The sequence below is a fragment of the Mixophyes fleayi genome, chromosome 9, assembly GCF_038048845.1.
Source record: "Mixophyes fleayi isolate aMixFle1 chromosome 9, aMixFle1.hap1, whole genome shotgun sequence".
NCBI classification, from domain to species: domain Eukaryota; kingdom Metazoa; phylum Chordata; class Amphibia; order Anura; family Limnodynastidae; genus Mixophyes; species Mixophyes fleayi.
The window spans coordinates 78,552,349-78,568,846 of NC_134410.1; the positions used below are offsets into that span (position 1 = coordinate 78,552,349).

A 16,498-nucleotide genomic window follows, 5' to 3' on the forward strand; every position below is an offset into this window, starting at 1 on the left:
AATGACAAAAGTCAGGCTCACAGGTCTGTAATTTCTGGTTCTGATCTTGTTCTCTGCTTTTCATTAATCTTATAGGACTGACCAGGTAAGGTAGTCTCAAAATATAAGAAACAGTGGCCTAACTTTTTTAGCCTTTAGCATATGTGGGTGGATAACATCTGGACCAGGTGTTTTGTCTGTCTGTGGAGCCTATTTATGAAGTCTTAAATCATGTGAAAATGTTTGTTTCCGTATGGTTTGGGCACCATTAGGGTATGAGGGTATTTAGCAGCCTAATGCAGGAGATATCAGCGTTATCTACTACTTTAGGCAAACTACCGCACAATATCGTAGTGCCCATTATGATCAATGGGGACTGGGTGTGTACCAATTTATCATGCTCAACCCTAATAGTTAAAGCTATCTGAAGAGGCATTAGCCATTGCTATGGAGAGAGCTTCACAGGAGAGAGGTCTTCAGATCCCTCCATTTGTAGGCTTCATGCTCTTCCCCTCCATTCTCTAACTAAATTTATGCTGCACATGCACTGCCCTGTGGTTGCGGTCAGAATTGTCGGGATAACCTCTTACCGGATCCCAACTTGAATTTTTGATAATTGGACCCTGAAACTTCATTCCTTATTTTTGCAATAAACATCAATAATGGGTGATAATTTACGTGGCAATTTTGCGGCAGGTCATAAATAGACCCCTAAATCTTGTTTACTGCACCTTCTCCTGTGTTAAAGTAACATTTAATGGTGTACTTTGCAATTGTTCCTCCTTTATACAGACTAAAACATCTAAAAAAGTTTTCTTCTTCTACTGCTATTGTTCCTAATTTATCATTTAGAGACTTTATTTTTCTTGCAATACGTTATTTTTAGGCTTATTTTGGGATTGGCACGGTGGCTAAGTGGTTAGCAGTTCTGCTTCACAGCGCTGGGGTCGTGAGTTCAATTTCCGACCATGGTCTTATCTGTGTGGAGTTTGTATGTTCTCCCCGTGTTTGCGTGGGTTTCCTCCGGGTGCTCCGGTTTCCTCCCACACTCCAAAAACATACTAGTAGGTTAATTGGCTGCTATCAAAATTGACCCTAGTCTCTGTCTGTCTGTGTGTGTATGTTAGGGAATTTAGACTGTAAGCTCCAATGGGGCAGGGACTGATGTGCATGAGTTCTCTGTACAGCGCTGCAGAATCAGTGGCGCTATATAACTAAATGATGATGATGATGATGATTAGACGTGCAATCTTTTGCAATCTAGTTTTTAACTTTTGCTAACCTGATTTCCTTTTTCCACATCCCACTACCTTTCCATTGTGAATAGTCAGTCCCTTCTTGTTATAATAATTTAAATATTCAACCCTATTTTATATTATTTAACAAATACATTTTGGACTTCAAATAAATTATTTCAATAAATAAATATATAAAAGAATAATGCAAATTTACTTGTAATAACAGCCTAGACTCACAACTCACGAGTAGACATCTATGATGAAAAGTTGTATCTTTCATTTTCTTATGTTGAACCTGGCAAGACTTTCAAATAAAAAATACATTTCTGGTAGGTTTGGCTGTTAGACCATTTAATATCACCAGCTACATAATAAATACTGGTGTACACAGACAAACTCAAACAAAAAGAAAAGAAAAAGTAGAGAGGAGGTGCCGAAAATTGAAACAGAGAAGGGGAGGTATGGGTACATATATTAGTTTAACAGGTTAACGTCATATTGCAGGTTGGATACATATTACTCCTTTAATTCTTCTATTATTATACTTCTGATTCCTCTTTACAGATTCCTTCTCATCCCTCTTGTTATCTCTCCTCACTTTCTGTTTCTCCACTTATGACTGTTCCCAACTGCACTTTCTATACTTTCCTTTCTCCCTATTACTTGTTTTTACTTCTCCCCTTGTTTTCCCCATTCTCTATTTCTATTCCTCATTATTCCCCTGGCCTGTCTGTTCCCTCCCTATTGACTCTCTTTTTTCAGTCTTTTACTTACTGTCACAAACGCCCAGCCTGTCCCTGGAACATGAGCCACCCTGGGCTTCGTAAATTCACAAAGAATCACATAGAAATACGCTAGATTAAATATGTTTAATCTGTTTATAACCTTTACAAAAAGGTAATAAACAGACATACATTAGGTTGCAGATAAGTTTTAAAAAATAAAATAAGAAATAAAATCAGAGTACTACTTACGAGGTAGTCTTGCTATGTGTGAGGGAACACAAAGAAAAGGATGGGACATTTCAGTCAGGATAGACCCCTCATGAAATGCACACCTTATTGTCTAAGGCAGAAGATTTTAAACCCTTCTTACAGGCTCTTCACCCCCACCTTACCTCACCAATTTACACTTTCAATTAAGTAAGATTGATTCCCAAAATGACACAGAGTTTTCCCAAAGTAAATTATCTATCACTAAGATATATGTTTAGGCATCTCAGAATCTCTCACCTCTGATCTTTCTGCCTGGCTAAGCCTAACTCCTCTGCATACACAAACTACTTAGATATCTCTCTCTGGGCCTGGCTACTTTCAAAAAACCATTGACACTTGCCTAGGTCAGACTCAGGTCAGTTAACCAAATACACTTTGAAAGGTTACATAAAATATTCAGTGTTATACATAGATTCTACAGAAAATAACAATCAGTCATTAGATATACTACATTTCGTCACACTTACCCACTCCTACGATTCAGCTCTTTCAGCTCAAGCTCCCTTGTCCTGTCAGCCTAGTAGCTCTTCTCTTTGACTGAGGAAGACTCATCAGGAGTCTCTCAGGGTCAGGTGGGGAGTCCATGCCTCTAAAGACGCTCTGAGGCAGTTAAGTAGTACATTGCAGAGTGATGACACACATTGCATCATCACAACACAGGGGACAGATGTACTATCCACTTCTGACCTGGGTTACCATCAGGGAGTTTAGGAGACTCTCTCGGGAGTCTGAAAGTCTGCCTGCTATTTCAGATCTTTCCAGGACATTCAGAAATATGCTTAAACCTTTTATATAGTCACAAAACTTTGTGTTGACTTCTAATATTCATATAATCTACAGCAGAAATGGTTTATTTCATATCTAAAAAAAAGCTAATTTTCTAATATTTTCATAATACCACTTGATTTTACCCAGTTCCTGCTTAGAAACACTTTCCTTTAAAAAGTCACAATAAGTGCTTGAATGTTTATACAATATATATAAATATATACCCTGGTTTTTTTTTAGAAGATTGCATGCCATAAAGCGTGCAGTGTGTGTACGGTTGCTACCACAATCCTATTTATTTCTCTAGGTCATTCCTGTAAATAAACTATTCACCTTTGATTGCATTTCAGAGTTTTAGCATCTTCTTGCTCAATCTTTGCCTAATGTGGCAAAAACAAATTATGCCAAAACGAGTACCCACTGCACGTGTCAAGGATCTTCTGCCTAGATCTCAGCTCTCAGCGTCTTCAGGCTGTTTTTCACGGCCACATTCCTGGGCACAGACTTGCTTCTCACTGCTATGCTCATAGTTTTATCCCCTCTGTACTTTCCCCATATATTTATCACCATCTGGTCACTGTTTAATTTCTTGTTGTTTGTTATATATTGTAACAGTGCTCTTGTTTAAACAAACAGTGATTCTATGAGATCTAATGCATTATTTTGGGTCTGTTTTAATAAAGGATATTAGTGGCGCTATATAAATAAATGGTGATGATGATAAAATGACTTCTGCCCATGACCCACCACAACAACAGTGGGGCAAATGTTAGACTTACTGGGGGTAATGAAACCTGGTTATGACAGGTCTGTGTCAAGTAAGATTTGGATCATGCACATAAGAAAAACATCACAACATTTCCTATAACCTATTAAAAGATAATTCTTCCCTAAAACTATATTGTCAAACACTCCCAGCTAGCAGAACTATAGGATCCCCTTGCCAGGCTTCCCTACAGTCCAAGAAAATGCACATTTTTACTGACAGCTAGTAGAATTCAAATGTTTTCATGACTGTGTTTATGTCAAAAACTGGTGCTCAGATAAAGCCATTGCCATAATTGTAAGACACAAACACAGAACTGTTTGTATCTCCCTTTCTGATGGTTGTAAGCAAGGAGCAGCAGCTACTGTAGTTCTGGCAGTAAACTCTGGGTGCCTGCCTTGGCACCTTCACACTTCTGCTGGTCAGTGGAGGGGGAAAGTTTGTTAAAAAATAAATTTAGAGTAGAGTATTACCATTAGACTAATTTCCGATAATAGTTTTAAGATTATTTTCTTGTGTTTTGCAAAACTTTAATGATTTTGTTATAAATAATACTTTCCAGAAATAAAATAAGCTTACCTTGGACTACATATGTGAATGTAAAATGCAATGGTTATAGCATAGAAAACTTATAAATAGCAAATATAGTGCACACCTGCTCAGCCAGCTATTAACTGACTGTTCTGTGTCAAGCATTAAGTCATTTTATATACAAGCTGAATGACATCACAGAAGTTAATTATGGTGTAAGTGACATGACTGCATAGTCAAACCTGTTAAATCTTGAGGTGAGTGAAATTGACTGTGAAACGGCCTGTTTCACTGCAACGCTCGATTCTCATAAAATTTTACAGCAAGTTTGCTCATCCGATTTTCACAAGGGTGAATGTATTTCGCAGCACTATACCCACAGGTTGCAGCTTACAGGTTAGCACCACTAAGCACCTGTTGACACAATAAGAAACCTAAGTAAAGGGACGAGGCACAAATATAGTAGGGCACAGGCCAAAGGTTCCGGAAAGGAGCCAAAGGTCAGGATCATAAGTATTAAGGAATGGGCCGGAAGATAAGCTTTGTCAGAAACAGGAGATCAAAGCTACAATACAGAGTACCACAAAAACTGTTGATGTAGAAGGGTAAATGGGCACATTTGCTCAAATAGAAATGTATTAGGTTGGCTCATTTTTGATAAAAGACCCTTACTGTGTATAATCAGGATACAGTTTTATTTTAATAAATGTTTGTGTATGATTGACTACATCATTTAATCAGTGCATTTATGTTTTTAGTTTTACTGTACCTATTTAATTGACAATCTGACAGTTTATGTCCACATGACCATATTTTCACCTAATGCACAGGTGTCTCTTTTCCAGACTACCCATGCATGTCAACTATAATAATTTTTAATGGCCCTATGTGTGTTTCCCGCACTCTGTCTCCCAATCACCTCCCAGCCCCCGCACTCTCCCTTGTCCCACACTACGTGGTCAGTTGGTTCCTGACAACTTCTATTATAATGATGCTGTCAACTCCTTTTAAACATCTCACACACAGTCTGTTTAACATGCAGCGTGCAGTCCTCAGACATTCATTTTTAATAAGGTACATAGCACTTCAGGCTTTCTAAGCGTAAAAAAATCCCATTCCTTGCTGCAGAGGTGTTCGTAATGTTTAGGTTCCAGTGTGAAGGAAATCTGTTTTGCCGAGTTAATAAAAAACCCACAAGCAAAATCTCTCTTCATTGTAGACATATTACCCAGAATCCCTTTTCTACTGAGACTGTGCAGTTAATACATTTTTAACATTGTTTTGCATTAGACAGAGAGATACATTAGTAAAGTGTTTACCATTTGTTGGCATTAAGTAAGTGACAGCTTAGAGAAATTATGCTCTTAACATTAACAGTTTTGCTCTTGGCAATGTCGGGGTCAAAAGCAGTGTCTTAATAATGTTCTGCAACCTATTTTATCATACCAAATAGGACATTTATGTGCATTGGAAGATGCTGTTTATCTTCATTTACATGGAAACAGAATTTGAAGGCAGAAAAGAACCCACACGTACATCGTGACTGCTATTTTTTGTGTTTGATTTCTGGTATGGTTTGTTTTTTTGAGTTGAAGTTTTTGTTTTTTTTTGGAGGTGGGGGGTTTTCTTACTTTAGTTTAGTGTTTCTTCTAATATCTAATTCCTAACATAACACTTTTTGTCCCATTCAGCTCTGATTAGTTGTATGCAGCCCATGCTCCATTTTGGTAGATTTACAGTAAATGATTTAGATTTTATGACCATAGGTCCTACAGAACCTTAGTGAGGGTTTACTAATGACATATAAAGTGGAGATCCTAGGCTCGTTCCCCCCCCCCCCTGAACATTGCCAATCCGAGTAGCGAGCCGAGCCGGCTCAGTACTTTTCCGCCTTCTTGGATCTCAATTGAGGCAAAACGTCATCGTTGCAATGTCGGATCTCGTGGGTTTTGGATTCCATAAGTACCTGCCTCCCTAGCAGATCCAGTGCTATTGCTCACACAAAAACAGAGGAAGCCGTGTTCTTGTCACTCTCCAGTCTCTGTTACCATTGCTCATACAGAAACAAGAGGGGTAGCAGTGTTCTTGTCACTTGACAAAAATTGACTGAAAATAACTGGAAATTATTGGTACTGAAGTTAATAATAATGTAGGAACAAAAAAATAACCAACCTATGTGATTTTAACATTTTTACCAATTCTTTTTTTTTTAAAAAAAAATACAGATCTAAAACCAAAACCAAAACACGTGAGGATGTTTTTGCCAAAACTAAAACACAAAGTTAATACAGATCCAAAACCAAAACACGGGGTCAATGAACATCCCTAATATACAGTGGCAATAAAACCCTTCCTCCTCCTAATAATACACCTTCCAATACAACCAGGTATTTCACTGGCTTTTACAGCTGCTTGACTATAGTGTTTGCGTATCTTCATATCATTTAAAACTATGTCTCCAAGTTTCCTTTCTTCTGTTGTTGATATTGCATTACCTGTCAATCTCAATCATGCTTTCTGATGCATTATTTAAAATTATGATGTATTAAATTTAAGATTCCATACGTTAGTCTATTCCTCTATTTCCTCTATATCACAGTGTATTCTTGGATTATCAAACCTGATGCACATTTTTGCATTATCTGCATAAAGACACAACTTCCCCTGCTCAGCACGAGTAATATGACTTATGAAGAGATTAAACAAAACAGGATGTACCACACCAGCCATTCAACTTACATCATTGCCTACAACACTCTGAATCGTATCCTTTAGCCAAAACTAAACCACTGCCTTTGAGTCAAATCCAAGGGTTTTCAGTTTCTAGGGTGAATTGTGAGATAATCTAAATATGCTATATCCACTATTGCTACAGGATCTATGAGTTTAGTTACGAAAAAAGAGTCAAAGATCTACTAGATCATCTACTCTCCCAGCAGCCAATCCATACTGCCTTGTTCTTATAATTTGTTGGACTCTAACCAGTAAACAATTATTTTTAAGTAATTTCATTAATTTCCCTAGTATTGATGAGAGGCTCGCAGGTCTATAGTTATTATATTTTCCCCTACTGCCTTTTTTTAAATGAAGCAACATCTCTAATTCTACAGTCACCTCGAATTACATCTGTCAGCAGCTATTGGTTAAAACGTTTGGTTAATTGTGCTGTAAGCACTACTCTTAGTACTTCTTGTATGTATACTACCAAGACCCATTATCTACTTTTAATTTTGAGAGTTCAAGTAATGCCTCTTCTCTAGTAAATGTATTTGTTTCTACAGCACAGTAGGTTATATATTTTTTTCTCCCCTTTGATTTTTCAACAGTAAATACAGAACATGTAAGGCCACAACATGACCATGATGCCTGATAATTATCCTACTGAGATAGAAGCATTATCAGTCATGTTTGTAAATGTGTTCCACGGGCTACTCATTTCTCACTGCACTGAGGCACCAATGACATTAAAAGTGACTCGGCTTTAGTTGTTAGATGTATTTAACTAGGGTCTGGGTACACACAGAAAAGCAGTTGATGCAGTTGACTGGCAAGAACAGTCTGCACTCGGGGGCAGAACAGTTCATGCCATTCTAACCCCCCATGACCCCACATGTAAACGAGTTTGAAGTTGAAAGCACTAGACCAGGGGTAGGCAACCTGCGGCTCTCCAGGTGTTGTGAAACTACAAGTCCCAGCATGCTTTGCCAGTAGATAACCAGCAGATAGGTGGCAAGGCATGCTGGGATTTGTAGTTTGTAGTTTCACAACACCTGGAGAGCCGCAGGTTTCCTACCCCTGCACTAGACTAACATGTAGCCAGTTCAAGATTTGAAACATTAAAATTTGCAAAAAGCATTGGTATGTGGTTCTTGTAAACAAGCGCAGGATAAGGCTATGCCAGGAGCGCCACTATAGGATATAAAATATTTATGAAATTTATACATCACATTTGTTTGTGTGCAGCTAGGTCATAAATGTAATATTCTATACTTGGATGTATTTTAATATTTTGCTAACCTGGGCCAGTGTGGAAAAAAATGAGTATAAATCAGTACACTAACGCAACTTATACCACCACCTCAGTCACCCATGCTTCCATCAATCTGCACTGTCCAACACATCTTTCTCCATAATCTTCACTAGGTCACTGATTGCCTAGAACAATCAGAACAGCACAATATACACAATTAGGAGACATTAAAGGGATTGTAAAGTCAAAATGTTGTAAAATGTATATTCCTGGTTAAAAGTAGCATCATGCAAGCAGGGCCCTCTTACCTCTCTGTCTGTATGTATTACCCAGTATTGTTTTATTACTGTTTGTTCCCAGTTGTATAGTGCTACGGAATTTGCTGGTGCTATATAAATAAAGGTTGATGATGATAATGTAAGATACAGTTCTCATAATTATTCTATGGATAACATTTTGAAGAGAAGTATATATTTCCATTTTTTTATGGAAGCTGTAGCTAGATCTGAAACTTTGGAAAAATTATACAGGTCTAGATCTAGGGCAGCAGAATTGAAAGAGTGGGAGGCTTCCCTTTGATCCACAATCTCATCCATTTTTTTAGCGTTTTTCTTACCAAGGTATGGGAGATATGTTCCACCGTCACGATTTGGAAAGCTTTATTCTGCGGTTGGTAACTTTGGGAAGTATGCCACACAGTAGTGCCCTCAATTCATATTATGCCAGAGAGCAGTACCCCCAATTCACATTATGCCACACAGTAGTGCCCTCAATTCATATTATGCCACAGAGCAGTACTCCCAATTCATATTATGGCACACAGTAGTGCCTCCAATTTGTGGTCATGCACACAGAGCAATTCCAAAGCAATCAAAGAGAAATAGAACACTGATCAACATTTTAGCATTGCAATTCTGATTTCAGGACATTACCCTATATTTAAAAGAGAAGAGTACAAAACAATGCTGTAGCAGTCTGTCAAGCAACATGGTAAATTTTCTGACATGACAACTACAATATAAATTCTGATCTCCTTATTCTTAATGTCAAATAATAGCAACAACATGTTGGTGTAAATGTATGTTAAAAATATTAGCAACAGTTGACAAATCTTCAGACAACTTTCTTGATGAGAATAAGTGATATTTACAAGGTTAAAGTCAGAAAATAAGAATATACAGTGTTATGACTTTTTTAGTTAGATCTGGGAAAGTTTTGGATGAAGAGTAAAATTTTGTTTCCCAAAAAGCCAATTAGCAATGCTTTTAAGGAAGATTCCTATGAAAGGCGTAGCTACCATGGTAACAGAGGGTGTTTTTCACACTCAGGTGGTATAAGAGGGCTCTAATAAATTGTTTCTTTGTGGCTCACAGATGTCTAGTTTTCAGCCCTATTTCCTATATTTCTATGCTGATTAAGTTGTTTGAAACAAACAAGTTAAAATCAGGGCCGTAACTATACATTTTGGTGACCTGGGCGAAACAGGGCACCGGCGCCCCCCATCTAAGGAGGGGGGTGGGGGGTAGGAGGAGAGAGAGAGATTTTAACTTACCAGAGTTTGATGCTTCAGCCATTAAGTTCCGCCGTGGAACGCATGTGCGTTCCACTGACAGGAAGTTCGGCATTTGGAACGCAAACTTTTTCAAATCCGCAGTTTAGTAAATCCCTGTGAGTGGATAAAAAGGCCTTGGTAGAAATTGAATATACCAGTAAATTAAAGCGAACTAAGATGTAAAATAATTGTAAACTTGATAGGCTTGTACACGTTTTATTATATTTCTCTTTCTTCTCAGGTACGCAGTAGGAATTGCTTATAAGTCTGCCCCAAAGAATGAATGGATTGGCAAGAACACCTCTTCTTGGGTTTTCTCTCGATGTAATAACAATTTCCTTGTTAGGCACAATAATAAGGAAGTTCTTTTGGACGTTCATCCACAACTGAAACGCTTGGGTGTCCTTTTAGACTATGACAATAATACACTATCTTTCTATGATCCTGCTAACTCCCTTCACCTGCACACCTTTGAAATCTCATTCATTTTGCCTGTTTGTCCTACCTTTACAATATGGAACAAGTCTCTGTTGATCCTCTCAGGACTCCCCGCTCCAGACTTCATGGACACATTTGTGTCCCAGCAACAAGAGTGCATCTGTAGACCTCAAGAATCACCATATGTATCTGGACTCAAAGCCTGCCAGTGAACAGCAACATGTTCTTCTGTATTATAGTATTTTAATAGAGTGAAAATAGTTGCTCTGAAAGGTCAGATAGAAATAAAGTCTGAAGGTGGAAAACATTCTGAACTCCTTGCTTAAATAAAGCTCCCTTTGCTTTGCCAGTGGCAGATACTGATGTTTAGGTTTGGATATGCATATAGCTAGCTTTATTAAATTAAAACCTTTTTAAGATTTTTTTTTTTTCAAATTAAGTTGTGCTGTTCTAAAAACTCATATTGTACACTTCCAGTCACTTAAAAGACTGTGAAAATGTCTTCCTGCATCAGAAGGTATGTTATATGGACCTAATGTTGAAAAAAAATGTCTATTTTAAAATATACATATGTTAAAAGGTTAGTATTGCAGAATAAAACAAATGTACTCACATTTATGTTATTATTTAAAAACTATTGGAGTGAAAATCTTCCTTTTGGAAACTTTAGGTGCCATTAAACTTTGGAATGATCATGGGTGTCTCTGTTGGTTTTGATGTCAATGGAAAAGATTGCTGCTAAAGACAAATAATATGTGAGGTTCTCATCTTCATTATTAAAACAGTGCAAATGAAGCTTGTTTTATGCACACAATAAATCATGCCTATACTTCTTGTCATGAAAAAAGATCTGTAATATTTTCAGTGTAATAAAATTGATAATACATGCAGCTTCCTAAGGATAATGAAACAAAAAAATGTGCTCATGTTAGCTTGCTATGGCAATTTCCATTACAATAGGAAATTGAGCTGTTACAAAAAGCTTGAACTTTAAAGTGCAGATATATATACAGTAATAAACTCAAATTGTTTGATATGTTTCATGGAAATATAAGTGTAACCATTGTAACAAAGACAAACCACGGTGGTGCAAGGCAGTTCTGTTAGTTGTGTGCGTAAACTTGCAAGAAGAGATTGAGTGTATGTAACTGCTTACCTGTCTGAAATTAAATCCTTGCCAACCTGAATTATGGTAAAATCATCATTTCAAGGAATATATTCACCATAATGAGACACACTTATATCTGTCTATTACTTGAAAATCTTAGAATGGGGAATATATGTTATCTACAAATGCATTTTACTGAAAATAATCATTGGGCGCTCAGACAAGAAAGAGAGAAGCAGGACTGAATATAGGCGCTTTGGCACCCATTTGCTGGTGGCATAATATAGAAATATTTGGAAATAAGGAGAACCTAGTCCGATTATCATTTTAGTATCAACCTTAATAAAAAATATTTTATGTTATTTAATTATTTAAAAATAATGCATGTTCGCATTAAAGTATCTCACTGGTCACATTATTCTAAGCAAAGTTTTCATTACTGTAATGTTAATACTCCATGAGATTTACTTGCACATAGAACTCAGTGTAATGTTACAGAACATTATAGCTCTTACTGGGAACAGGAAGATTCAATTGTACAGAATTATTCAGCAGGAGACATGTTTCATCCACTTGCTCATCAATGCTGAAAAGATAGATACATTGCTTTATTTTTAAAATCCAATTCTTACAAGCAGTTTTACTTAAATCAAGCTGCCCTTTAGAAGTAGAAATTACATCACAAATGCTTAACAGCCTGACAGCAACATCAAGCAGAAAACTGAACATGGCTGCCCTCAGATAGGCTTTCACCAATTTCTTGTCCCATAAATATATTGTATACATCAAGAATATTGCCAGAAACCATTTCAGTTATAGGGAAAGGTTGAATGCAGTTATCCTATAAGATTGGAAGGATTGCATAATTCATTGAAACTGGGTGAATCCAGTTTTTAAGTGTTTGATGCTGATTTATTTCTGTATATCTTCCACTGTGTTATCCTTATATACAAATATTAATATATATATTTACATATTAAAATGCCATTCATCATCATCAAGTTGAAAATGACGATTGGCTTCTTAACTATGCTGCCGCACCATGATATGCTTAAAGTATATATTGATGCGTGTGTGTATGTATGTGTGTATGTATATATATATATATATATATATATATATATATATATATATGTATGTGTGTGTGTGTGTGTGTGTGTGTGTAATACGCACAATGTTGTATGATATATTTATTCCAAAACAATATATAAAATCTTAAATATAATTTTTGCCCTTTATGAATATACCAAAAATGGGATTTGTTTCTATTAGAAAATGTTAATGGTTAAAAAGCTCAAATGTATATAAATAAAATGTGTGCAATAGTATTTGTTGCTCTCTTATTTTCACACAGTATTTTCTTCCCAACTCTACTACCCTTTAGAACCCTTACATACATTACTGTATATGGTTATGTTCTGACAACTATTTACAACCTCTTTCTATCACAAGACTGTTCTCAAGAGGCAACCTGTATCTTCTCTCTAGCTTTTCTTTCCTGCACTTAAGTTCTAAACTGAAAATTGATGCCTCAAAATGGTACCATCTACAAACTGATGTTCCTTAGTGTAACACTACATTTTTCAGTAGCCTGTAAATTGCTGCTCCTGGGCCTGGTCTGGTCTCTAATTGCTATATTACTTGAATGATAGGAACTGCGTTTGTGGGGGTGTACCACAATTGTCTAATTTTCAGAACTATGTACACCACTTCTATTACTCACAGTCAGAGAATAACTTTAATGTGCTTATTTTCCTAATACTTAAAGGAGAAAATAAGTTGAATAGTTTTAACTGTAGGGCACCCCCAGTGGGTCACATCAAAAGTACCTTTGAGGACCACCATATGGGCATCTTAACCCAACTGGCAGGCGTAAGATGTGACTCACAATCCAGGACCCTAATTCATAGGGAAATACAAAGCGTTCATACAAAAACGGGTGCCGAAATATTATTTTCACACCGTACATGAGTGACACCAGCAGAAAACTTGGTGATTCCCTTGCTGTTCATATGCCTATAAGTAACTGTGTTGGGGTGTCAAACTGAAATAGTAACTGATGCAGGCTCTTTTCAAGTACGATCATCAACTGAATATCTGGATTTTAGGGAAGAAGTGTATGTAACCGCAGTCTTCAGACATAAGCACAGGGGCAGAGCAAAGCTTGGAAATCCATGAATGAAGAACAGGGTAGCAAGAGAGACATAACTTGACAGTAATTGGAACTAGGAATTGGTTAAAACATATGAATATCCCCTCAGCAATCCAGAAGACATAAGAGAATGTGACAAGTACGTATTGAAACACTAAATACTGATTATTACATAATTGGTAAGATTTCAATTTAGATCCACAGTCATACTAAAGAAAATAAATGTAATCTTTGTGTAATGCACAATTATTTATAGAATTTTCAAACACTATACAATATGCACAAGAAAAAGCACTAATAATTGACAGTTTCAAGTGGAAATTTGGGACTGGACAGGCCAGAGCAGATTCTTTACACCTGGACAATATTTCCCCTCACAGACTAGATACCCTTGTCAGTGGAATATGGCAATATTCACCACCCTCCCCCCAAGAATGTGGTCAAGGTGATCCATACAGACTAATAACACTCCTCTCCTTACAGGACATTAAATAGGCAACAACTGACTATCCTCATCTTGCCGAAGGCACAAAAAGCACACCCGGGCAACCTGTGGCTCTCGCTGTGTTGTGAAACTACAAGCCCCAGCATGCTTTACCATCCGAATACTGTCAGGGTATGCTGGAACTTCTAGTTTCATAATACCTAGAGAGCCACAGGTTGTCCAGGCCTGACAAGATACCTGATCCTATGCAGTGGCAGTTTTCATTTTAACAACTCACTCCAAAAACTTGGGTCCCACTCCTCTATAGACCTGGTATAGACAACTACCTTGTGACAAGGGACTCACTTAAGAGAACATTCCCTATATTTTAATAAAAAAATACTTATTGGTTGTCAAAACCGAAACATTTATAACCAGTTTTTTGCTTCCCAAATTATTGTGTATTAATTCTAGTCACAACTGACATGGGGAATATGTTGCATTGGGCACTTGGACAAACAATGAAGAAAGGGGGACACATGATTCTAAATAGGCACCTTGGCCCCCAGTTGATGGTGACATAATATATAAATATTGTGAAATAAGGATGTTCTTAATGCCTACTGTACAAAAAAATGTATTTTAACCGTTGCTCTTGGTTGCAAACACATGTTCTGGCATGCATACACAGCCATCACTGTAATCTATTGGCATTTACACCTGCCCTGTAGCTGGTACAAGTTATAAGGCTAAAAATCATGTACTCCAGAGCTTGAATTGAATGAATTTGCATGCACTCGACCTCGGCATGTCCTTACAGGACATTGCCTTTGTGCATTTGCTCCTTCCCTCCACCGTTTGGCCCTTTAAATCGTAGACAGTCAGAAGTGTCATTTGTGTTTGAACTTGAAATGCATGCACTTGTATTAACTTGTGTAAAGTCCATTTCTGAGCATGCACAGAGCAATTTCATGGAAAATACGGTGCACAACGGAACTTACATCCGAAGATGAACCAAGCCTAATGTCTTCAACTCTTTCTGGTGCTTGTCTTTTGAAAAATTTAAATGCCATGGGGTAAATGTATTAAGGTCCCATTTTGACAGCGTGTTAAAATCGCGGCAAGTACCCGCGATTTTAGGCAAAAAAAACCTGAAATGTATCAAGCTGAGATTTTGACCCTGATCTTCAAAATCGCTGGTCATCTCTGACGATTTGCTGCAATGTAAATACTCCCGTGTTTAGCTAACTCTCCTGAACAGAGAACTGAAAAACTGACCTATAGAGAACCATGTTATTGGACCTATAGGAAAGTGACCAGTGTAACCGCAAATTAAATCCCTGTTATACAATCGACCCACCTGCACCCTATTGTGCATAAATAACTCAGCTCTGACATTTGGACAGCTGAACATTCATTATTGAAGCTTGGTGCTGGTACTGACTGCGCATGCATTTTACCGTCAGGCTGTTTATCAACTCTATTTCTAATAAATTTATTTTTGTGCATTGGAACCACAACCTGATCGGACATCCACTTAATTACCTTTAATAAGCTCCATGTTCCCCACAATCTGGAAAGCATGATTGTTTCTCAAATCAATTATAGTACTCATCACTGATATTGAGGAAAGAGGTTGAGGGAGGGAGTGAACAGCAAACATAAACATTCCCTGTGTAGTCCAGAGTTCTAATACTATAGTGTCCAAAGTGGACTGGTCACCCAACTATCCATGCCATCCTACCTACCACCCTCAGGTAATTTTAAAATCCTTAATTTCCCACTAACAGGTGCAATATGTGATTGTTAAAGTCAGATTCAAATTAAGTCCATGGGTTTTGGTAGTGCTTCATAATAAGTTTATGTCTTTAGAAGGATATCGTGACTAAACAGTTTTCAAGTCTGGTACCTCAAGTGATGTGTATTACCTCAGTGCGGTGTATTAAAGAAGACGTTCTTTTCTTGCAGTATTCAAAGTCTTATTGGGTAGGCCATAGCGTACCTAATGCATCTAATCCTTAGCTGCAGTTTCACTACCATAAAATAAGTATTTGTTTTTGAACAGCTGCAAAATAGTCTGGGTAAAACAATTTTTGATGTCATTATGATTGAGGTTGCCTGTATTCTCTGTGATTCTGAAGTTTGCTTGGTTGGTCTCTAATATGAAGAACCAAGGCCAGAAATGGTCTAGCTGGAAGTGGGCTACACTTGGTTTGAAAGGGTTGAAGTGCCCAGCAATTTTGCAAACAACTCTTCCAGGCAACTCTCTAGGGCATTGTCTTTCATTTTCTGTTAGGATTGTTAGGTTGATAATCCTTATATTATTTTGCTTTAGTATATTTTTAAATCATTTACCCTGTCTTCTAAACACTGTGATTTTTCTGTGCTTCTATACTCCCTGGTTCAAATTGGTAATGTGGCGCTCCACATCCACCACGCGGTCCCAAACCTTGGAAATTTTAACCCTTAACATTGGGCTGTATGTTGGAGGTGATTGTGATGGTCATTCTAGTCTGGCACTTGGCAATTGTATTCAAGACTTCTGCCATTGTTGGCATGGATACTTGTTCTGCTGAC

The 16,498-nt window shown here is 37.3% G+C and overlaps 1 protein-coding gene across 3 annotated transcripts in view; it reads left to right on the forward strand.

The window, feature by feature from the left end:
- The window catches only part of MID2 (midline 2), a 250,305-nt gene extending 239,375 nt beyond the window's left edge, over positions 1 to 10,930 (forward strand). For all 3 annotated transcript variants that reach the window (XM_075184561.1, XM_075184562.1, XM_075184563.1), the window contains one exon: positions 10,041 to 10,930. In XM_075184561.1, the coding sequence (XP_075040662.1) occupies positions 10,041 to 10,449 (409 nt within the window). In that variant the 3' untranslated portion in view covers positions 10,450 to 10,930. The remainder of the gene's footprint in view (positions 1 to 10,040) is intronic.
- The last annotated feature ends 5,568 nt before the right edge of the window (positions 10,931 to 16,498 follow it).